Source organism: Pinus tabuliformis, chromosome 9 (assembly GCF_031772625.1).
Source record: "Pinus tabuliformis cultivar Carrire ecotype Pingquan chromosome 9, CPIR1, whole genome shotgun sequence".
Classification (NCBI taxonomy): domain Eukaryota; kingdom Viridiplantae; phylum Streptophyta; class Pinopsida; order Pinales; family Pinaceae; genus Pinus; species Pinus tabuliformis.
Genome location: NC_142307.1, coordinates 82,150,061 through 82,175,235, shown reverse-complemented (window position 1 = coordinate 82,175,235; position 25,175 = coordinate 82,150,061). Strand labels below are relative to the sequence as shown.

Below are 25,175 nucleotides of genomic sequence, written 5' to 3'. Positions count from 1 at the left end.
GGGCTCAAGAATGCCGGAGAAAATTTTCAAAGGGCCATGTCTTATGCGTTTCATGACATCAAGCACATTGTGCAACCCTATCTCGATGATTCTCCTTCTCATTCATTACATCGAGCAGATCACCTCGTCCATTTACGAGCAATCTTTATGAGGTGTAGGCATTATCGGATTCGGTTGAACCCACACAAATGTGTCTTCTGTATAGAAACGGGTCGATTGCTAGGGTTTGTAGTTTCGAAAGCCGGCATTCACGTTGATCCCTCGAAGGTCAAAGCTATTGTCAAATTGCCCCCTCCTTCGAGTCTTCGCCAACTCCAAAGTTTGCAAGGGAAAGCAAACTTTTTACGACGATTCATTCCTAACTACGCCGAGGCTACAAAGGGTTTTACCTGGTTGTTGAAACAGAATACTCCATTCTATTGGGATGAGATAGCTCAGAAATCTTTTGATGCACTAAAACACGTGTTGACCCATGCACTGTTATTGCATCCTCCCAACTACAACCTGGATTACTTCTTGTATCTCGCCGCCTCTCATTCCACCATTGGAATGGTCTTAGTTCAGGAAGATGAATTCGGAACTGAGCATGTGATATATTACCTTAGTCGAACTTTAAATCCAACTGAGCTAAAATACTCACATGTGGAGAAATTGGCATTGGCAACTATTCAAGCTGTCCAACGTTTTCGTCACTACATTTTACTACGTAAAACTACAGTAATTTCGGATTGCAACCTTATGATATACATTTTGACCAAGCAATTGCTAGGGGGTAAGTACTCTAAATGGATCGTTATCCTGCAGGAGTCCAACTTGGAATTTGAAAAATCTAAGTCTAAGAAATCTTTAGTTTTTGCGGAGTTAATGTGTGACTTCCCGCGTGCTAACACGAAAACTGTGGCGGAGGAGCCCATTGCGGACAAATCTTTGTTTCTAATTAGCACTTTAGATCCGTGGTATGGGGATATCATCATTTATCTCCAGACCCAATCCTTTCGGCTAGAAATTTCAAGGTCAGAACGTCGGAAAATACGATTCCAGTCCCAACAATTCAGGATTATTGGAGATACTCTTTATCGCCGTGGGGTAGACTCTATTTTTCGACATTGCTTAACTCACGAGGAAGCTGAAAGGGTTCTAAATGACTATCACTCTGGAGCATGTGGCGGTCATATGTCTGGGTATTCCACAGCCCAAAAGATATTGTGCGCTGGCTACTTCTGGCCGTCTTTGTTTAAAGATTGTATTATTGCGGTCTGAAAATGCCACAACTGCCAAATATTTGATCGAAAGATGCGTGCTCCACCTGCTCCTCTCCACCCTATAATTGCCATTGGTCCTTTTGCCAAATGGGGTATTGATTATATTACATGTAACCCTCACTCGGCCGGGGGGCATGCGTATATCATCCTTCCGGTAGATTATTTTACCAAGTGGGTCGAGGCGATGCCTACATTTGAGGCAGACGGCAAGACAACTGCAATTTTCGTGTTCAATCATATAATTGCTAGGTTTGGTGCCCCACAAGCAATAATCACTGATCATGGGCATCATTTTCGAAATGTTATGATGACCGAACTTACAGGCCAGCTTGGTTTGCGTCACGATAGTTCAACTCCTTATTATCCACAAGCTAATGGTCTGGTTGAATCCATCAACAAAGTTTTAGTCATCATGATTCGGCGAATCATTGGGATTGATCGGTCGAATTGGCATAACATGCTATTTTCAGCGCTTTGGGCGTATCGTACCTCAGTAAAAACATCAACAGGGTTCACTCCTTTCCAACTAGTTTATGGTCTGGAAGCTGTGTTACCCATTGAATGCGAAATCCCGTCACTGCAAATGGCCATCGAGTTACTTCCAGCCACTTCCAAAGAGGAAAATTGTTTGTTATACTTGGCTCAATTAGATGAGAATCGACGTGATGCTGCATTGGCGATCAAGACTCACGCAAAACGTATGAAAGCTTAGTATGATCGAAATGTGACCCCTCGAAATTTTTCGGAAGGAGATATAGTCTTAGTTTACGATCAAGCTAATGATAAATTAGGCGCTGGAAAATTCGTTCCTATGTGGCATGGTCCCTATGTTTTCAAGCGAAAGCTAGCAAAAGGGGCCTATGAATTGGTAGACTTTGACGGGGACTCTTTAGGTAAACCCAGAAATGGTCTTTACCTGAAGAGGTATTATGCTTAAATAATGGGTATGGAGATTTTTAGTTAGGATAGCTTTTCTTTCTAGCTGGTGTGTTTTAGTTTAAATAGTGTGCTTAGCTTAGAGAGTGTTTTTTCGTCATTATTCTTGCTTATCTTGGTTTTACTCTTGATATTGCAGATGTCGATGCCTCTCCAAACATACATTGGTTTCGCTAATGGTGCTTATCGTAATAAACAAAACATTTCTTCCGAAGCTTGGGTTATCTATTCGCCCTCTGACGAGTTAGTATCTATGCATGGGGTAAGCCTCGGTCAAACAACGAACAACATTACCGAGTATAGTGCAGTGATTGAGTTATTATATGAATCTATTTCATTTGGGATTCGGAGTTTGATAGTGAGGTTAGATTCTGAACTCGTTGTATTACAACTTAATAGAGTGTATGCCATTGGAAATCCAGTGTTATTGAGATTATTTTTGAGAGTGCGTCTCTTGGAACGTGAATTTGATTATATTGAGTATCAGCATATTCCAAGATCTTTAAATACATTAGCAGATGCAATTGCTTCTCGAATGTTAAGTAGACATTTGCAATAATCATACATGTAAATTTAAAACCATTCCATAACATGATTTACAAGATAAGTCGGTAATAGTGATATATATATAGGAGTGTGTCAAAAAATACATCGTCCTTGATCATAGGTTGAAAAACACCTTATGATCGACAAAAATGATAAGTACAAAAAACAAAAATGTCATATGTGCCCACAATAGGCGATCATCCTATCACTGGTGATGATCTCGATAAGAAACCACTGCACGGGCCACCTTGCAAAGGAACCTCCTAAAAGGTCCTGGGACCCCAATCACATAGCGCTGAAGCCGACGAGGAATGTCGTCTATAGTGGTCTCCGGAATATCTCCTATCAAGCACTCGAGATGACCCTCCAACTCAGCCAAAACCTCTGCTGATTCGTCCTGTGGGGCTGGCGCGGCTGCAGCTGGTTGTTTCCTCTTGTAAGGCCGGAGAGCGGCTGGTCGTTGTGGACCCACATCTGCATTTGAAACTTTTACTATTAGTTTTGGGACAATGGAAAAATAATAAAAAAATTAAAATAGGAAAAATGTTGAAAATGATTTTACTTGAGTCATCCCACTGCTCTCCTGGTGGAAGAGCCATGTCTGGGTCACCACGAAAATCTACCCCAGCGTAAGGGAAGTCCTGAATAGAAAAAACCCAGTTTTCCAACCATTGGAAATACTCAGGTTTGAATCAAACAACCTCTGTCCCCTCGTCTGGATGACGGGCCATAACTGCGACCCATCGCATCAGTTTGGGCTCTCGAGGAAGCCCATCTCCAACAGTAAGGTGTTGCGGGATCAACATGGGAACCCTCTCTAGACCAAAGCTCACAACCAAAGCCCCATAACCAAAGGTCTTTAGTTGTCCGTTCTTGGCTCTGGTCAGTTGGCCTTTCACATTGGCCAACACAGCATCGCACCAGTTGAAGATGGTGCCTCGAAAGCAATCAACTGCCATACGCATCTGGGATCCAGTGGCAACATGTAATGCGGCACTCCCGCAAAGTCTGGTGACAGTAAACGCGATCACCATGAGTTCAGGAAGGGATATGGTTTTTATGTCTATCCCTTTGTCTCTATCTAGAGGCTATCGATAGACTGGCAACATGGCCTAGCCCCGAATAGAGTCAAGTCTTCGCCTCTCTTAGGAAAACCAGTCAAGAAATATATATCTGCTGGCTCGATTTCGAGCTGGTGGCCACCAATGAAGAAGCACTGGTCCTATATGCTCCATCTGTCAACCAGCCACTGTAAGAAATCCACCTCGGCCCTCATGCCAGGAATGGCCTAGAATTTGTATAAGCCGCAGGCCTTCAATGCATCGATTGAAGGTTGGTGATTCAATGCGGTAGCATCCACGTCCTCATGCTCTCGTTCACGCCAATCTAGCATGATGTACTCTCTGCATCAAGTAAAAAGATAAATTAGAATGCTAGAAATTAATTTGTTTGGGCCAAATTTGAGAATTTTTGGGTTAAAAACCCTTGCGGCGGGGAACACACTCTCTGGGTTAGACACAATGCGTGGGTCCGTACCTTGCCTACATGGAAGGTGCGGACCCCTGACTCTTTCCCAATGGAGAAAAATTCGGGGTCCGCGGGCTGGCAGTGGTACACCTGCGGGCCCACGCGCACGGGTTTTAAGCCTAAAAACCCTCCAAAAAATGAAACAAAAGCCTAAAACAAGAAATGAAACGATTAAACATGAAGAGTGGGACGATGTGGATTACCTGGAGAAGACGGCGTTCGATTCCGACGGTTGGATTTTCCGCAATCTTCACGGGAAGTTTTCTGAACAAAAGCACTATTTTCTCACCCAAAACTCAAACGGTAAAAATGAATTGACGAAGGCCCTTTTTATAAGTTTTTTGAGTAAATAAATTGCAAATTTGTTTATGTTTCACTTTGGAAAGGTGTTTTTGCAACATTTTTATTCATTTCAAATAGGTATGAGTAATGTTTGCGTTTTTGTTCAGGATAACGGATTATTCAGGCGAAATCTATCATTTTCGACGAAAAAAAATTTAGAGTCACCTTTAAGCTCTTTTCTGACTCCTAAAACATGAAAAGATCGCCGAGTTTTTCTTTTAAACTCGTTAAAATGGAACTAAAAGACGGTCCACTTACAGCTCTTTTTTGACCGTAAAAACATGAAAAGATTGCCGGATTTTTGTCGTTTCAAATTCGATATTGGTTATAAAACGACGTGTCATTGATCGCTTTTTTACTTTTTCGGATCAGGGACACTAATTACGAAAAGTAATCCTTGGTCATAAAAGATCAAGCGGTTCTCTCAAGTATTATTTTATACTTTTTTCGGGCTTGGGAGACACAAATTTATGAAAAAGGTCAACCTTGGAGTCTTCTTAAGTTTTTTCAGACTCTCTAAAATTGAAAAACGCCGAGTTTCTCCTATACTGGACTCGTTAAAATTTCACAGTAAAGGACCTGTTCAATTACAAATAGGAAAGAACCACTCCTTCTTAGGGTTCGAATTTAAACTAAGTTGGACTCATCCGAAGGATGCTTATAATCAAGCAAATGTTATCCTCCTCAAGCTTGTCAAAAATAAAGAGGTACTTGCCAGAAATGGTGGGGGAAAAGAGAGAAAAATGAGCCTGTTTGTCATACTTTGTAACCACTCTTGAACACGACACTTTTATTCACCTGGGTTGGGAAATCCTTTGCCTAACAGTCGATCAAACCACATTGAAAGTCTTCAGCCAGTTTCTGGGTATTAACTTTGGGTCAATTGTCACCAAGCCATCTGTCATGTCGTTATGTGTTCAAGAGGTCACTGCCAATAAGCCATTCATCTGAAAAATATCTGTCATCCATCTTGACCATCCCTGAGTCAGTCCTTGCAACTAAATTTCTTCAACTTGATCTATGATTTCGTGTTGTGGGCTTGCCTACGACGGATCGCTTTCTATCGACTTCAGCTCATTATCTAGAAAGATGATCTAGAAATCGTCAATACCTTGGGATCTGCATGCCTCAATGGCAGGTTTCTCGCCTTTGACGACAGGTTGCATCATTGACCTTCGATCAAAGGATTCCATGACATGTTCGACATCAACACATTTATTCACATCTCATGGATTGTACTGGGTATTTTGAGAGCCATTGACATCACTGGTGGTTTCTCTCACACTTGTTAATAGTTTACATCATTGACTGGTAATCAAGTGGTTTCTACCATGTTCGACATCAACACATTCATTCGCATGGATAGAATCGTACTATTTCGGGAAGTAGAAATGAAGACCCTGGATCTAGTTTCCACAATCCAGGATGCGAGGAATTTTGTATTCATTATATAATGGACTATTCATAAATAGATGGCTGCGTCCATACTGTGTCTACATGAGTCTATACTTGTGATGTATTACAAGATCATTCCTGTGTCAGAGCAGTAGTTAGTTTTCTAAGTCAGTTTTGATCTGACTATGGGAATTCCTACCTCAGCGATGATATGATCTCATATATATATCTTGCATTGAATGTTTTTACAGGTTCCAACCGGGCTCTCCACAAGATGATCCTCGAAATGATAAAGTACTTCACTCTTCCTAAATGATAAATGAAATCCTCATCTACTACAGACTTCACACTTTAGGGGGCAATCTGTTACACAAAAATATCGTCACCATGATTATTTGCAGTTAGTATGGGTCTATCATCACTTGTATTGTCCTCCTAAGCAAGTCTCATACCTCAGCTCTTCAAGTCAAGCTTTGAAAATGAGAGAAAGACATTGAAAATCAATAAAACTCTGGTTCCGCACTTTCTCTCACTGTTACCTGTGGTCCCGCACCTTCTGTTTACAAAAACTGCGGACCTGCCTGCTTTGTCCCTAAAGGTGTGGGTGCGGACCCCTGTGAAAGTCAAAAAGGCGCAAGTTTATTCTAAAAAACTCACTTTGGGTTAATTCTAGATGATTCTAGAAGGAATTTTGACGTGGATTGGCCGCTCATAGGTGGTTCATGCATCCCAAAAGAGAAGGAGCTAATCCCTTGATGAGAGGATCTATCCCTTTGAAGGAGGGCTTTATCCCTTTGAAGGAGGACCTAGTAACTTCCCTCCATTGCACTATAAATTCAGGCATTGGGCTGGTTGCTAGGGAGGTTAGAAGCTGAACAATTTTGAGGGTAAATGCTGGTGAAATTAAGACTTCCTAGTTGAGCTTAAGAGGAGAGATCACATACCTTTTTGGCTTCATTGGGAAGAGAGTGAAACTTGTCAAAGTAGAGGAGACTTCTTGCTGGACCCTGGGAGGAGCTTGTACAATGTCAAGGCACAGGTTGTAAAGTTCTTCTTGATTTGAATTAATACAATCAAACTCATTTTTCTCAACAAATTGTCTCATGTCATTTGTTTCATGAATTCCTTGACTTTCATGTTAAATATGTTTTATGATATTGGCTTTTCAGGTGCTATTTAATTTGTTTGCTTGTTTGTGTTTGCAGATTCGCGACAAAGGAGCTCATTTGGATTGAAGGAGCGCAGGCTTCCACAAACTTGCGTTGGACCTAAGGTAGGCCTAAAACACTTGTTTGCCTTTGTTTATAAAATCATATTTAGAGAAAGATAGTGTCTTATTGGTTTACTTGTCATTAGGTCTTCTTTAGATTCTAGGAAGGTCTATCTTGTCCACAATATCGACTTATTCCGTGTGACAGGGGGGATGTTAGGATATTCCGACACATAGGAAATAGTTAAGTACAACTTGGTCTAGTATAGAGTTAGGTATAGAGTTAGGTAAAGTGTGTTTCTTTACTATGTACATTTTGTAACTTACAATCCGACGGTCACGATATGTAGTGATCCGACGGTTCATTCTCTCCTTGGTATTACTGACACTTGATCCGTGGCTTAACACCCGATTGGTCCATGATCTCTATTTAAAGAGCATGGAGGGTCATTTGTAGGGTAATCCATCTATGAGAGAAGCATATGTAAATTTTCATTATTTTATTAATAAATTGCCTGAAGTGGTCGCGTTGGCTCAGGTCGTGGACTGTTTCCCTCTTTGAGGGTTTTAACCACGTCAAAATACTGGTGTATTGATCTGTGATCTATTTGTGAGCGGTGTCCTTTGGTGTTCTGTCTGAGGAACTTACCCTGTAAATTCCTACATCCCGTACCTTTAGATTCACCATCTTCTTCAAATTAGCCTCCCTATCGAGAGAGGTTGGCCATGGAAAAGAGTGACCTCGAGTCCACTCTGGCTTTTGAATTAAGGAATCTTTGTATAAAGGTCCCTTTACTTCAGGCTACTAGAGAAATTACCATCTGTACAAAGATCATTAGGGAATTATGTCTTAAAAATCCAGGGAGGAAGAGAGTAGAACCTCAGACCATTCATTTTCTTGGTAGAGTAGCTAGGTTGATGACAAGATGTGTATCAATGGAGAAATACATAGATCCTAGAAACCAGTTGTTTTTGTCTAAATAGGTGATATCCTTGTCTCTAATGTATTAATAGACCTGGTGGAGGCCATCAATGTTATGATCAGGCAAACCATGGAACAACTTGGGTTGGGCCATATTCATCCTACACACACCATGCTTGAACTTGCAGAGAGATCTAAAATCAAGCCCGATTGAGTATTGGACGATGTGGTTGTCTCTATAGATTCATGGGAATACCCCATAGATTTCATTGTGCTCCAGCCAAAAAATCCAGTGGGAGGACATCCTTTGATTCTAGGACAACCATGGCTTGCCACCACCGATGCTTATATTGGATGCCACTCCGATGATATGTACATTTCACATGGAGACTCTAGGAAAAAGGTCACCTTATATCCACCTGCTAGATCTATTCGGGAACTCAAGGACACTTTATGGTTAGATTATGATAGTAGTGATGAGGAGGCACAACCTGTCTCTTCAATTCAGCATCATATTGAGTCCACCCAGGATGGTGAATTACGAGATTTCTTGAACAATCTAGACACTATGCCTAGTTTTGACATACTTCATCAGATCTTTAGTTTGGATTTTCAAGAAAATTTTGATTCCCAACCTTCCTTATCCCATACTGTGGCATCATCTTCCTATACTCTTGAGCCCGAGACCACTCTTGTTGAAATTAGTCCAAGAAAATCTTTACACATTAGCTCAGACTTGGATTCATCTCAGCAAGAGCAGCTTTTTACCTTGTTGTGAAATCAACTATATGCATTCACTTTGAGTTATGAAGACATGAAAGGCATTCCTCTTGAGACTTGTACTCAGCATATATGTATCTAGGAGGGAGCCTGACCTGTCCGAAAACCCCAGAGATGAATGAATCTCGCACTAAGAGATATTGTTAAAGAGGAATTACAAAAACTCTTAGATTCTAATTTCATCTACCCCATTTCTGACAGTCAGTGGGTCTCTCCGTTAGTGATAGTCCCTAAGAAAGATGGGATATGGTGTATTTTCATTGACTATCAAGAATTAAACAAATCCACTCTCAAGGATTAATTTCCCCTTCCTTTCATCAATCAGGTGTTATATACCCTTGCTGGTAAAAAGTACTTTTCATTTTTAGATGGCTTTAGTGGGTATAACCAAATCCATATTGCACCCTCATATCAAGACAAAACTATCTTTACATGCCCTTGGGATACATTTTCTTATCGAGTGCTTCCTTTCGGGTTGTGTAATGCACCTGCCACCTTTCAAAGGGTTGTGCTGGCTATTTTTGCTAATCTTAAATGTGTTGAGATTTATATGGACAATTTTTTTGTGTTTGGTAGCTCATTTGATGAAGCTCTTAAAAATCTAGAAAAAGTGTTTTTACGTTGCCAAGAGGATCATCTTTCTTTGAGTGATAAAAAATGTATATTAATGTGCAAAGTAGGAGTGGTTCTTGGTCATTTGGTTTCTGACAAAGGTATCCAGGTAGACCCCACTAAAGTTGAAGTCATTAATCGTCCCTCTCCACCCAAAACCCAAAGGGAAGTGAGAGGTTTACTGGGACATGTTGGTTATTACAGGAGGTTCATTGAAATTTTTTCCAAGATTTCTACCCCTCTTTTCGATTATTAGCTAAGGATAGTGAATTCATTTGGTCCACAGCTTGCCAGCAGTCATTTGAAACTTTGAAGGAAAAATTAGTATATGCACCAGTTTTGAGAGGACCAGACTGGTCCCTGCCATTTCATATTTCCTCCAATTCCTCAAACACTACCATTGGCAGAGCTTTAGGACAAGAGGAGAATAAACAGTCCTATGCTATTTACTACATCAGTAAAAATTTGTCACCTACCGAATTTAACTATACAGTGATCGAGAAAGAATTTTTAGCCGTTATTTTTGTTATTAATAAATTCATACATTACATTATAGGATATGAAGTTTATGTGCATGTTGATTATTCTACTATAAGATATATAATGAATAAACCTTTAACTAAAGGTAGAGTGACTAGGTGGTTGCTTCTATTACAGGAATTCAATGTTATAATTATTGATAAACTAGGAAAGTCTAATGTTGTAGCTGATTATCTTTCTAAATTAAATAATCCTGGTGATGTAATTCCTGTTGATGATGATTTCCCTGACAAACATATTTTTTCCATGTCAGAAAAATCCCCATGGTTTGCTGACATAGCTAAATATTTGGTCATTTGAAAAACACAACCTCACTTATTTGCTCGTGAAAAGCATAATATTATTTAGAAAAGTGATTCATATTCTTGGATACAGGGAGACCTCTTTTACACCTACCAGATTTTGTTATTCGTAGATGTGTGAGAGAGGCAAAAATGTTTGATATCTTAAAATTTTCCCATGATGAACCTTGCAGTGGCCACTTCACTGATAAAAAAACTGCATATAAAATTTTACGCACTAGCTATTTTTGGCCTTCTTTGTTTAAAGATGCCAAGCAATATGTTAGGCGTTGTGATAGTTTTCAACAGATGGGTCAACCTGTTCAAGCCAATGAAATGCCTTTATGTCCTCAAGTCATGATTGAGCCCTTTGAAAAATGAGCTATTGATTTCACAGGACCTATAAACCCCACATCTCTAAATAAAAAGAATATCTTGGTTTGTCCTGATTTTGTTACTAAATGGGTAGAGGCTAAAGATGTTTCTTTTGCCACTGAAAAATTTATTGTTGATTTTCTGTTCAATGAAATTTTTACTAGATTTGGTGTTCCTAGAGAAACTGTTTCTGACAATGGACCACAATTTGTTTCTAACTTGGTATAGGAAGTCATGAATCAGTACAAAATTCGGCATAGGAAATCTACACTGTACCACCCGCAAGCAAATGGCCAGGTGGAATCTACAAATAAGGTGATCGAATCCATCCTCACCAAAATGGTAAAAATGCACAGGAAGGATTGGGATAGCTGATTTCCTGAAGCCTTATGGGCTTATCGAACCACTTGGAGGAACAACACAGGGCATACACCATATGAGCTAGTGTACGGAAAAAAGAAGAAGTAATTCTGTCGATTGAATTTCAGATAAAGACTTTCAGAATTGTAGTTCAATTGGGTCTAGATCTCTTGGAAGCACAAAAACAAAGTTTATTATAGTTAAATGAGTTGGATGAATTTCAAAGGGATGTTGTTCAACATAATATTTTGGTGCAGCAACAATGCAAGAAGTGGCATGACAAGTTTATCAGGAAGAAACAATTCCAACCAAGTGATTGGGTACTTCTCTATGACTCTAGATTTAAACATTTTAAAGGGAAGTTCCATACTCGTTGGATGGGACTGTATGAGGTAATTCAAGTTTTCGACAATGGGGTTGTAGAAGTCAAAAATATCGATGGGCAAAATTCAGTTTTCCTTGTGAATGGGCATAAGCTTAAAGCATATTTTCAGCCCATCACAAAGGAAGATTTCATGCAGCAAGTGCAGTGACAGTCTAAACTTCAATTGGTAGGTGGTTATGCCAGCCTATTGCGATCTGATTTCTTCTCTCTTGAAATAAAGTTTAAAGAAAATTAAAAAATATATATAATAATAAAAAGAAAAAGGAAAAAGAAAAAGAATTAAATAAAAGAATATTTTCCTGTGATTGTGAAAATCAGTTTTACTGACATGATTACAGAAGGATAAACCTGAAAACTAGCTTGCTAGAAGGAAGATCAGTTCTAATAAAATGGGAATGTTGCTTGATCTTTAGATGTGTTAACTGTCACCAAGAAGAAGGAGGTTCAAATAGGGACCAGGCCCTTATCCAAGTTTGGGATAGCTGGCACGAAATTTTTTATCCAAACAACACTCAATTCTCGTTGCATTTACTTTACGGATTAGCACTATATAGGCAAATGTTAGGTGAAATTATGCCCTTCTTCTATTCCCATTTTCGAAAAAAAATCCTCTTATTTTCTTCTTTTGATCCCATGATGTTTACCATCCCTTTCTTTAAAGAAACTTGACCCATTCGATTTCGTATTTCCCTCTTTTTTCCCTTGAAAAATTTTCCACAAAATCCATTTTCAATTTGTCCCTCTTGTTGGTCTCACTCTTGAATTCCTTGTCGTAATTTCCTTCCCATTCTAAAAATTTACCCTTTTTCCCACTTATTTTTTCCCCACATGGATCGATTGCAGGATCTGATGCGAACTCACAAATCAGATCAGAAGGCATATATCAACACCAAAGAATGGCAGATAAAACCTCTCTTGTATATCCAACAAATTTTCTAATCCAGCCTATGAATTATATCTTATCAGAATTTTATTTTGTTTCCTTTTATCTTTCCAAATGTGCTACAAATATCCTTGGTGTAGGAATGTGTGTTTGAGTGCAAGCATGTTTAGTGCAAGCACAGTCAGTGCAGACATGTTTATGTGCAGGCATGGTTAGTGCAAGCACGTTCAGTGCAGGCACGTTCAATACAGGAATCCACACTGTTGAGTGCGCCCAATTAGAAAAAAGACATGTTCTGGTGCAGGAACACCTGGTGCAAAAATGCGTATTGAAAAGCTTATCTTTTGTTTCATCAATTTTTGTACAGGAAGAATAATTATACCACTTGTAAATTATGACATTCAATTTGTATTATGATTAACACTTTGTTTTATCATTTACTAAATTAGGAAGAAATCATTTAAGTACAAAGATATTTTAGGTTATGAAATGTCATATTTTTAATGATTACTAAGTACAACTTATGTGAGATCATGAAGTAAAGGTGGGATGGTATGATTCTCCCGAAATCCAATACTTACCTTTCCTTGAAAGCTCATCACCTGATAATAATGGCCTTACTCCATATCCAACCTTGCATGACCGTTACATGGAATAATTATCTAAACCTCTGCCTTCCCCAATCATCATCGCATGCCTGTGCTTGAACCAATTCGTATTCATGTCTATGTAATTTTAATGATGAAGCATGACCCTTTGGGAAATGGTTAATATGGTGGCAGATGTATATCTCAAACGTCATTTTGAGTTCTTTATATTGTAATATTCTAATAAAACTTTAGACAAAGATTGGGTTAATTCAAACATACGTGGCACTTGTAAGGATTGAGCCACAGTCCATAAAGGAGATGGAGCAAACATCTGAGTATAGAAACAATCTTGTAATATTGTAGGAATTCGAGTTCCTCCTGTTTCTGCAAAAATTCTATGGATTTGACTCAGTCGTGGCGCTAGCATTCGCCCAAACTTTTGATGGAAGCCGAGCCAAGGTTGGTTCATTGGAATTTCCGGTCACAGAGGAGTCCATATCTTAGGCTACAATTTTACTAGCAGTGGGGAATAATGGTTTAAGAAGGCGAATATAGAAAATAAGTTGCGATGTTGATTCGTAGTCAACCCGAAGAAAAAGGTGGATTGGAAGAATGGTCTCTAGCATAATGCTATGATTGGGAAATGGAAGGATCTCCTTTATGTGTTGCAGATGTTTCTTACCTACGAGGGTCGTTACTCACTAACCTTCCGGTATCGCATACGATTGCTACTGCATTTTGATTCTGGTAAGATCATTAAGTTTCCTTATTATCTGCTCAAGAGCTTAGAAAAAAATATCAAAAGGTGTTCAGAGAGGGAAGTTAAGCCAGGTTGCATATAAATTATATCACCACAGGCTGATCAAAATTTTAATCAAGAAGGAGATGGAGGCTAAAAAAGTGACCTGGGAGGATTTCCTAAAGGAGTTTCAAGGACGAAGTGCAGCGAATTCGACCTAGAAGAAGGTTGCAAGGAAGAAAGAGAAATCAGAAACACTGACCCCATGCCCTATCGAGACAAGGAGGTTGGCCAAGAGAAGGACTACCTCTTTAAGGGCGGTTCATGTTCAGTCTACCTCCTCGATACTATTGGACAACTCGCTGCCTGCTTCACCGGGTAACAATAAACTCTCGCTCCTCTCTGAGGTGGCGGTACATATAGTGGTTAACGGAGACTATGCGGAGAAGGAAGACGACACACCCTTGCCAATCCTCTTTGGTAGGATGAAGAAGAGAAAAATGATGTCAAGTGCAAGCAAAGACCCAGTGGAGGGTCAGTTGGATGATAGGGCGTAGGACATTGAAGCCCTTAATGATTTTTAAGTTCTCGGTACTGAAACCCCTGGTAAGATGGATGAGCAGGGTACTCAATCCCTTAATGATTTTGAAGTTCTAGGTACTAAAACCCCTGGTAAATTGGATGAGCAGGGTACTAAAACCCCTGGTAAAGTGAATGTGTAGGGCACTGAGACCCTTAGTGACAATGAAACTCCAGGTATTGAAACCTTGATGATATTGAAATGTAGGAACTAGGTGGCCAGGATAACCTCGACCCTCATGATGTCAGCACATGTTTGGAATCGACTGCCAAGAAGTCTACGCCAGGGGAATTGGGAGTAGAAAACTCCACCCTCTGTCTGAAAAGTCATATAGAAGAGCTTCAATAGCACGTTTATGGCTTGGAGGTATTAAACCAAGCCATGAAAGAGAAGAACACAGTGCAGAAGCAAGTAAATGTAGAGTTGGTAGGAGAGGTGAAGGAGCAGAAAAGACAAGTCAAGATATGGAAATTTCAGGCCTCAAAGTGTTATGAACGTCTTAAAAAGGTGACCAATAAATTCAAAAAGTCTCGAAGTAGGAAGGCAAAGACAATGAAAGGAGGGATCAGCATACAAGTTCGGAATTGAAGGGAGGCTCCTTTGTTTTGGTTTTTTTTGTAGCAAGTAAAGGTTATGTGAGGATTCACAACAACATAAGGAGGGGAGGATGTTGGTAGGCTAAATTGCTTCATTTTTAACCCTTTTTCCACTTCAAAATCATAACCTTAGACCTATGTTTTAACCTTGCAACCTCCTTATTCCTGCATTATTCCAAGAATCGTGCCATTTCCTACACTATCATTATATTTCATATTTTAGGGTTACAAATGTGCTTACTTAATTGTTTTTATAGATATTATACCTTTAATATTCTTTGCAACTAATATTTGTTTTCCTAAAGTATTTGATAAGCAATGTATTGATCATTTCTAGCATGATTGAGTGCAAGTAGGATTCCTTCACAGCTAGCAAATCCTAAACTGTCGTGACAGATCACTACCTAACATGAGACCTTATTCCAGATCGGTCATCTCGAGTTGGGATCAGAGCGAAGATAACTCAGGGATATTATGAAGATTAAATCGTTGGCCGAATACTCAAGTTTAGCGTTTTGTTATAGCTGAAAGGCTTAGTATGTACTATTGTTGTTATTTTGTTATAACTGAAAGGCTTAAATTGTAACGCTGGATGTAATTTGGTTATGACCGCAAGCTTGAAAGGATGTATATAACGTAGGATTCAGATAGAAAATGGTAGCGAGCGATAGCTATAGTAACGATACTGTAATTTTGGTCTTTTGTAATTTTGTTGGTATCGCCCTCGTTCTGGGCTGGATTCGAACTCACTATGTACATTTGTTGATTATTAATAGAAAGGAGTTGTGCCATGTTATTTCAATCATGTATTGTAATTCTGTGTTGATGTGTTGTTGAGAGCTAAATTTCCAAGTTTCCTAAACAGGGAAACGAGCTGGTTGGCAAGGGCCCATCCAACCCAGCTCATTCTCCCTCGCATTCTTCTTTCTCGTTAAAGGTGTGTTGATTTTGTTTAATTCAAGGTGTGAATTAGATAGGCATTTTCATTCTTCCACAAAGTCCAGGGTCGATTTCATTTATAATCAATCTATCGTGTGCATGCTTAACTAAGTTTGATTTTATCCTTTGTGATTTCTTTCCTTCAAATCTTAGCATCATTTTTGCCTAGATCGTGCAAGCACATTATTCCTGCACTAGTGCATTTACAGTTTCACAGATTGATTTCTTTGGTTCATTACAGTAACAATCTTTTGTTCTTTTTTACCATATGAGCCTTGATGCATTTCTACAAGTGTGTGATCATCATTTCGAAGTATTCTTGACATCTGGAATTAGATATGCTCTGGTAATTAGAGAATGAATGTTGTTATAACACATTAACCTGTACCTGCACTTCATACTTTTCAAGGAAGGATCAAACTTCATATTTAATTATTTTAAAGAGAATATTTTTGAGTTAAGAAGGTTACAAATGCATATTGGATTTGTGTGAATAACTATTACAGGGTTGAAGCTTTCTGTCACAATTAGATGATTTCTTTAGTTGCATGAAGGAGTTCCTTGATTGAAGAAAAGTGTGCTTTGACTTTAGAAAAATAATTCTTATTTTGAAGTTGAGATTGGTTGAAGCATCTCTTTTTTTTTGGAAGTTATTTCGAGGTTTTTTTTCACCTTTGCAAACTCTTTCTCTAAGTTAGCATATTCTTTATTCTCTTATAAGAGGAATTTGAAAACTTGGTGCAAGAATCTCTACTCTGTTATAGGAATCGATATCTTGGTATAGGAATAGAGAGCTTAGTCCCAAGGCTTAGAGCCCCTACATGAGGAAATAAATCTTCAGTACAGGTGTAAAATATACTTCCAGCATCTAAACTTTGTTCTGGTACTAGTACAAGCATATTGCAGAAGCTCTAGTCCCAAGGCTTAGAGCCCCTACATGAGGAAATAAATCTTCACTACAGGTGTAAAATATACTTCCAGCATCTAAACTTTTTTCTGGTACTAGTACAAGCATATTGCAAGAGTACATGAATAACAACTTAGTGCAGGGCGAAAGATTTATAAAGAAGCTAGACATCTTCAAGGGTCCAATTATTAACCTGACATACAAGTATACTGAAGATAAACATAGATTTACATTTCTGTTAGTCAGGATTGCTTACAAGAGTTTGAGAGTTCCTTTCATTTATTTTTCTGTAGAAGTACTTTCTTTCACATTCCAGCACTAGAATTTCTTTGGTGTAAATTGCTGGGTGATCTTTCCTTTCTGATTCTGCAAGATTGTAATTAAGGAAGTAGGAATAAATGTAAGAAGAGTTCATATCATTTCTGGCATTTCTTGTGCTTTGCCTCTAAGTTTACGAAACCCCCGGGTTGAAAATTAAGTGTTGAATGAGTCTTCCTAACCGCAATTCCTGCACCCAACACGGAGATATCAACTTTGGAGACCACCATGCGAACATTGTATAGAAGATTTGTCACTATGCACAAAATGGTTGTCCATCTATACAGTTTTCAACAATAGTGCACAAAGACAACCCAAACTCTCAGGGACATCCACGCTGCCATTGTGCATGTACAAGAATGGAAAATGAGCTACAAGGGAGGCCCACTTTACTTGCACAAGATGATGAAGCCGCAGGCAGAGCTAGACAAAGCATAGATTTAGATGTTGATCTGGAACTATGAGTAACTCCCTCCGCTCATCACCAACATTGAGGATTCTTATGCACAGTTGTACAAGAGTTTGGATGTCATAGTGACGACACACAAGGTCCCTTCCATCAGAATCCTCACTCAAGCCATAAAGAAGAACCAAGTCATGTTGAAGGTCGATGGGTACATAGAGCGGTTGATGCGCGAAGCCACTAGTGATGACCTGAAGCTTAGCATAGAGAACACGCAGAAGTATATTGGTGGTCTATACATACTTAGGACAATGTTGTGCATGCTTTAGGATGAGCTAGATAGAGGTTTCATATTCATATACTCGGAATCCTTGGAGGCGAGAGTCTGCTTCGATAAAGACATCACCAAACAGCACGAGGACATGATAGTGCAGTACCAAGCTTGGTATCAGTTTGTCATCGAAGATCACCACGAGGAGGCTACCAAGTTGTTCTTTCCCCAAGACTCCGAGTGATGTTGTTTGTCTTGTTAGGCTGACTCAAGTCTATTTTGTCCCACATGGGTATATGTGGAAATTGTATTATTGTAAATATGTTGTAAGTGAAATTCCAAGTGTCACTAGTGGAATGTGAACAATCACTATGTAATGTGAAGAGTCATGAAGGTAGTCCAAGAGTCAAAGGGAATGTCAAGGGTAACCCCACCCTTTGCTATATATAGAACCTCATAAATCATGGTATAGGCTTTTAGGAGCCAATCCTTTAGCTAGGAATTTCTTAGAAAAGGCTTGGAGAGTATTGTGACGAGCCTTGTCTTCTCCATAGCGTAGACCAAGTACATCTCTTTGAAGGAGCAAGTGGTGTTGACTGTAATGTTCCACTATTGGGGCTAGTGGATGTCAATGGTATATGTATGGATGGAACTTTCACTTAATATATATAACTAAGCTATCACGTTTTCATGCGTATGTTGCTATTGTAGTTTGATTATTTCGGTTACTTTAGCAATGCATGTTATTTAACTTACGCATTTGTGTATGAACTATTTTGTATGTGATTGTATGAGTCTTGTTGAAGACATATTGCTGTATTAACCCGTCACCTTGGATTGTAGACTATTCCACTTCCAGCTTGTGATGTTATTCCGCTCGTGTGTTCCTTTCAGTCTGCGTACTACTACAGACTTCTAAGGGACACACTTCCTTTTCCCCTCTATGTGTTAGAACTCCCATGTGTCTCACTTGACCCGCTGCAAGGTCACACACTTGCTTCCGACAAAGTTATCATACTTACCCTTGCATGCTACCGCAGTAAAGGCACTACTATACTACCCACTACTGGTACTCCTACTCCAAACAGTCTTAGGTCTACTTGGGACTTCTTACCATGGAGATACCCTAACATGTTGGCAGGTCCAACGCCGTCAACGAGTTCCTAGAAGCATGGCTTAAAGCACCATGCTTTGATGAAGTCTCCATAGAAGTTACAACAATGATGTTGAAGACAACAAGAATTATGTAGAAAATGAAGAAGTTAATGAGATTTTCATGTATTGGAGTCCTCAAGAGATTAAACATTATTATGGATTGATGTGGGAGTTTTCCAATGAACAAGAAATTATTAATGATGAAAATGAACTTGTTGAAAAAGGAGTTGAAATGGATTGGCATCATCCTAGTTACAATAAGAAGAAATATCCAAAGTTCATGATCTGGAGTAAGAAGAAGACTAAACATGTTGAAAGCATTAGAGTTTGGAGCAACAAGTCCAAGAAGAAATTTCATCAATATGTTGATGCAAATAAAGTCAAAATGAAATGTTTGAGTCATATTTGTAAGCCTATCTGAGACTTAGACCAGCAGGAATTGTTATTTATGTTATAGCAAATCTATTTCTCCATTAAGGGGGGATGTTAGAATAATGTAGAAATGGAAGTGTCTAGTAATGTGATAGGTTTGTTGTGTTGTCTTCTTAGATCTATATGAGTTACGAGGTGTTGTTCTAGAAGCAATTGTTTTCTGATGTAACTGAGTTATCGCTGAGTCAGAGTATGTATCTTCCATGCTTTTATGTCCATTGAGTCTAGTGATCCCATAATTATATAATGGGACACATTGTGATGTATTTGCAGTGAGCAAGTGTAAGCAGGCTTAGGCCCGAATTAATAAAAGTATTCTGTTGTGTTAAACTTTTTGTTTTTGAATTAGGGAGGTTTTTTTGAGGTTGCTTAGAGCTTCCATCATTGTAACAATTTGAGGGTTATGCCCTCTGGCCCAAGAGCTAGATTCAACTCTAAAGCAAGGAGGATATTTCGTCTAGAGGGTGCCTTGGCACTATTCTTTTCCATAGAAAAATGGAAAAGTTGAGAGGAATAATAGATGTGACTTTTGGTCATGATTTGAGTGTCAACCCTTCAATATCTTCTAACTTCTAAATAACACATATCATGATCTCATAAATTTGTTTGTGAGATTTCTCCAATAGATTCACAAGCATATGAAAGATCTTTGTATTTCCAATCTCTACACTAGATTTAACCCAAATTGGAAACTCCAACAAACAAATAAATGGTTGAATTCTAGCCTTGAGAATAGAAGCAACTCTACACTTATTTCTCAAAATCATAAATCTAATCACTATTGAAACATATTTGAACACAAACTTATACAACACCTTGCTATAAAACACAACAATATGCAACTTTCTTCTAAAATTTAGACAATGAACAACTAGCAACAATATATGCCTCCTACATAAATACAACAAACAAACAATTTTTCTAGCTCACAACTTTTGTAATCTCTTTGTGAAAGCATCCATCACCTTAACACTAATGATATGAAGCTCATGTTAACTTCATTGTTAAATCCTTGGCCACTCCAACAAAGCCTAATCACTTGATGTAGCTTACATTAGTGTTTACAAGCCTTTATATAAATTTGTTTACAAAAAATAGAATGGAAAATACTAATTATAATGTTCTAGATTTATTAGTAAGAATAATTATAATATTTTAACAATGTGTAAATCCATCCTTACTTAATATGAAATTGACATATGCAACTTTACTTAATATGAAATTAACACATGCAACATAAATATGAACCAAAATTTTAAAAAATATTGCAACTCTAAAAAAATTGTGTCTCCAAATAAATAATAAATCAAAATTAAAATATATATTTTCAACCCATTACTTTTAGTATCAAATATTATATTAATTAAATACAAAATAACCTCATATATATATATATATATATATATATATATATACTTTGAATCACATTTCCCCACAACAAAATTACTTTTCACTGCCAAACAAGCTTGACCATGGTCCTCTCATACCTTTAACTTGTTCCAATCAACCATGGAAGAAAAACATAGCCTTCTATGACTACTTAAAATTATTCCGGTTAACAAGCTAAACTTTCATACTATGGTAACTTTTGTTGGAGATCAATTATAAACATTTGTTGGAGATCAATTATAAACATGACAAGCGTGAAAACATAAAAAGAGGAATTGAATCTAAATTAACTTTGGACACTCTATTTTATTTAATGTTCAGGTATACATATTACTAAGAACAATAAAAAAAAAATTATAAGTTACATCGAGTTACAGAATTGAAATGCATAGAACATAATATTCGGGCACACATACGCTATCATAGAGCATACTATTCTCACACAGAGATATAAAATCAGCCTAAAAACCCTATATAACTGAAACATGGTGTCCAACAGGTGACTTGCTGCTAAACAGCAGGGTATTCAGTTGTATCAGGGGACTTCCTCTCCTCGAAACTGGAAGTTTCTGAAGTGGTTCCAATCCTACTGCTTAGCCTCGACGACCATGCTCTCCGCCGCAGCTGGAGAGACCTCTTTCTTCGGGGAGTTCGGGCTGAATCTGTTCCTCTAGATGTGTTGCATCTTCTCCGCACAATGTTAACCATTAATACTATCACTGTCAACGATGCTGATATGGCGAACATGCCCCAGAACTGCCGAACCTGAAGTTGGCTGGAATCTGACATAGATTGGTTACGGCAGTACCTCTCATAGTGGGGCAACCAACCGTTTTGAATTGTGTACAATTCCCCGCTCTCCGTTAACTGCAGTATTCTGCTAGAAATGTTCGTTGCTAGTTGATGAAAGATTGGGTCAAAAGCCTGTACAAAAGAATGAAAAAACACTCAAACTTTCCATGAATATTATGGGAAAATGAAATGAAACTATATCGATATAAAGCACTTACGAATCCCCAGTTTAGATTTGTGAACGGTTGGCCAGCAAAGGCGAGTTCACTGCAATAGTTGGCCACTAGGGATTGCATGTATGGGCGTTCATCTATGACGGCATCCACTACACCTCTAGACAACTCCTGGTAATACTCATGTTCTCTGGTTAGCTTTATAAGTCTGTGTTCTTTGATTCGCCAGTCATTTGTCAAGAAATCTCTAATGAAGGAGTTATTCCAGTACCCAATTTTTATGTCCTGCCTTGCCACCACACTCTGGATGTCCTTAAGGGCGGGTTCTAATCGTGAGGCTGTTAGAATGGCCGATAAATTTGCAGTATAGCACGAATACAGAATTCCCGTAACAACAAGACAAGCTACAATAACTATGCGCCCCATCACACTTCGACTATCTTCTGCTTATATCCAAATTATTCAACATGGCGATCATTATTGATTATTTTAATTACAAAACACAACTTGTGGTGTTGGAGAAGAATTAAACTTACCAGGATTAGGGAACCATGTCGAAAAACTATACCTGCACGCAAATTACATATATGTCTTGTTAAATATTGTTTCACAAATGGATTTGCCAAGCTCTTGGGTACCTGTATTTTTAATCTATTGAGGCGTGAATAGAGCATGTTTTAATATTAATTTCTTACATTAATATTGCCCGAAATCGGCCGCTAGCTCGCTTCCCTTGGACTGGTGGATTCTTTCGGCGCTCCAACAGATAGACGGCCAAGCCCCCGCAAACGAAGAAAGCAGCTATTAGTAGCCACAGTTGATTGCTGAAAGGCTTCATAAAAATCAACGCAGAACTAATGAAACTTTCATCTTTCAGACGGACTACTGCCACTAGACTTGAGTCTAAGAAGGGTTGTGTGAACTCGACTTTTTGGGATCGGTTTGCTGTGATGGTCATGTCTCCTACAACTGCATCGATTTCCTGAAAATGAAGGCAATATGAAATGAAAAATGAAAAATTATGATTCTATTAGCATGATGGAGTGTAGAATCATGGAGTGTAGAATCAGCAGTTGGGCAAAAAAAAAAAAAAAGTAAAAGAGTAAAAGGACAGGCTGGTTTTAGGCCAAGGCACTCTACAATTGATCATTGCATCACTTTTAGGCACTTCAATGAAAAGGTACGGGACATTAAGGGCGGGGAAGCCTTTTGTTACTTTGTTAATTTCAAAAAAATCTTTGACATTGTTCCTAGAGATAAGCTTTGGAGAAGAATGGAAGAATTTGGAATCCTAAGGGAATATAGGACTGTTGTCCATAAGCTATACGAGAAAGTTAGTGCTAAAATCAGAACTAAAGAGTGCTTTTCAGAATTCTTTGGTAGTGACATTGGGGTCAAGCATGGGTGCCCTTTCCCCCACCCTATTTGGTTTATATATTGATAAGCTAGAATAATGGCTAAACAACACCAGTGGAGAGGGTATTCAACTAGCGGGTTATGTGGTGAAGCTACTTTTGTATGCTGATGATCTTATCCTAATTGCAAAATCTGCTCAAGGTTTGAGAGATCATTTGAAGGCCTTAAAGCTTTTCTGTCAAGAGGTTGGGATGCAAGTAAACACTAACAAAACCAAAGTCATGATCCTCTCTTTAAAGAGGAAAAACGACAGGTTAACTTTATATTTGAGGAAAAATATTTGGAAATAATGGAAGAATACAAGTACCTAGGAATTTTTTTCACAAGAAGCTCAGTTGGGAGACATACATAACTAAAAGGATACAAGGGGGATGGAGAGTTTCTTACCTCCTTCAAAACATATGCAAGAAAGCAAAATTATGGGACTTGAAAACCAAGAAAACTCTTTTTGAGGTGTTGGTTACCAGATTGTCCTCTATGGAAGTGAAGTTTGGGGAGTAGCATGTCAAATCACAAGTAGAGACAACTAAAAAGAATTCAAAAGCACTTAATCATTAGTAACCTAAAAGTCAAGCCAAGTGTCCCATATGAGATCTTGCTAGCAAAGACTGGAATGTTCCCAATGGAGGCTTCAACAATCATTCATTTGTTAATTTATTTAAAAAAAAGTGGAAAGCATGGATGAACACCGTTGGCCCGAGATAATTGTTGCAGAAGAGCTAAATCTTAGAAAGAAAACTTGGAGGAAGCAAAATGACAAGTGGATGAGCAAATGGGGAATCAATTGGCAAGACTTTCCAAACTCTAAAGAGGAGATAAAAAATTGGGTACTTGAAAAATTCAGGATTGCCATGTGGGAGAAACAGGTTGGCTGAAAAAAAAAAAAAATAAAAAAAAAATACATATATGTAAAAAATTTCAACCCATCACAGCCACATGATGAAAAGACTTATTTGAGTGCTGCAATCAGGGAAAGGCTAAAATTTTAATAGCGCAGCTGACCAGATCTCACCATCTTAAGTGCGAAACAAGGAGATGGATAACTCCCAAGGAAGAGTGGGAAGAAAAACTTGCATCTTTTGTAGGAAAAGAACAGTTGAAACTGAATAACACTTTAGCATGAATGTCCTGCTTATGAGGATATTCGTAATCAGTTTGAAAATAATCTAAAGATAGACCGTTTGGAGGTGAAGCAAAGCTTCACAAAACTGCGAATTTCTCAATCAAGATTCTGGCAAAATATTTGTTTTAAAGAGAAACTTAAAACTGTAATATTTGATTTGAAGTATAAATCCCTTAGACCACTCAATCTCGTAAAAGTCATTAAAATTCATTCCATTCAATTCAAAACAATATCCTAAACCGTAAATTCATTCAATTCAATTCAAAACAATATCATAAGCACACACATACTGTACGCATACCTTATCTACAATTAGTTGAACGAGTTCATCGTAGCTCAGCGGCGCAGCAATTCCATTCCCGAATGAGATATATTCGACCGTACAATTTAGTGGTTCAATTGCCTTTTCAAAAACTTTTACGCAGAATCCGGTGGGGTTTGCTCCGTTATTCCCCGCTGAAACGAACTCTCTGAAGTATCTCTTCCAAGGCACTCCCACTCTCAATCTTGTAGGACATGGGGAGGGAGATGGTGCTGTGTGATTTTCAAGAACTGCATGTGCATCTATATTCTCCTTATAGAACGTATGGATGCTCATCACAAGAATCAGGCATGCAACAGAAAATCTCAATCCCGCAGCCTCCATTGGCAACTTTTTCACTAAAAGGGTGGGAATCCACAAATGGAGGCGTAGAATGCTTCTAATTACTAAAAGAGACAACAGGAATATGCAGATTGCGTTTAATTTTAACAATGCACCTGTATATATAGGTTTTCAAGATCCATTATGGAATCTTTTGCGTCTTCTTATTGCCTTTTCGTGACATATTTCGTTATGCATAAGATATTGTCTTTCGTTAAACATAAGAACGACCTCATCTGATTGTCTTTTCGAGTTAGCAGAAAAGTTTCACTGTTCTCTTTGTTATTGGCCTTTCAAAAGCCCAACCCACCATTTTCATGGTCAAGGGCAAATAATTTTGACGATTGATGTAT

At 38.4% G+C, this 25,175-nt stretch overlaps 1 protein-coding gene across 1 annotated transcript; it reads right to left on the bottom strand.

Moving 5' to 3' along the window:
• Window positions 1-21,185: 21,185 nt before the first annotated feature.
• LOC149147207 (glutamate receptor 3.1-like) lies at window positions 21,186-24,825 on the bottom strand. Its single transcript, XM_089441748.1, has 5 exons — window positions 24,481-24,825; window positions 22,336-22,622; window positions 22,177-22,208; window positions 21,686-22,083; window positions 21,186-21,599 (listed from the first exon to the last, which is right to left on the bottom strand). The coding sequence occupies exons 1-5, from the start codon at window positions 24,823-24,825 to the stop codon at window positions 21,186-21,188; spliced, it is 1,476 nt and encodes a 491-aa protein (XP_089297874.1).
• Window positions 24,826-25,175: the final 350 nt, after the last annotated feature.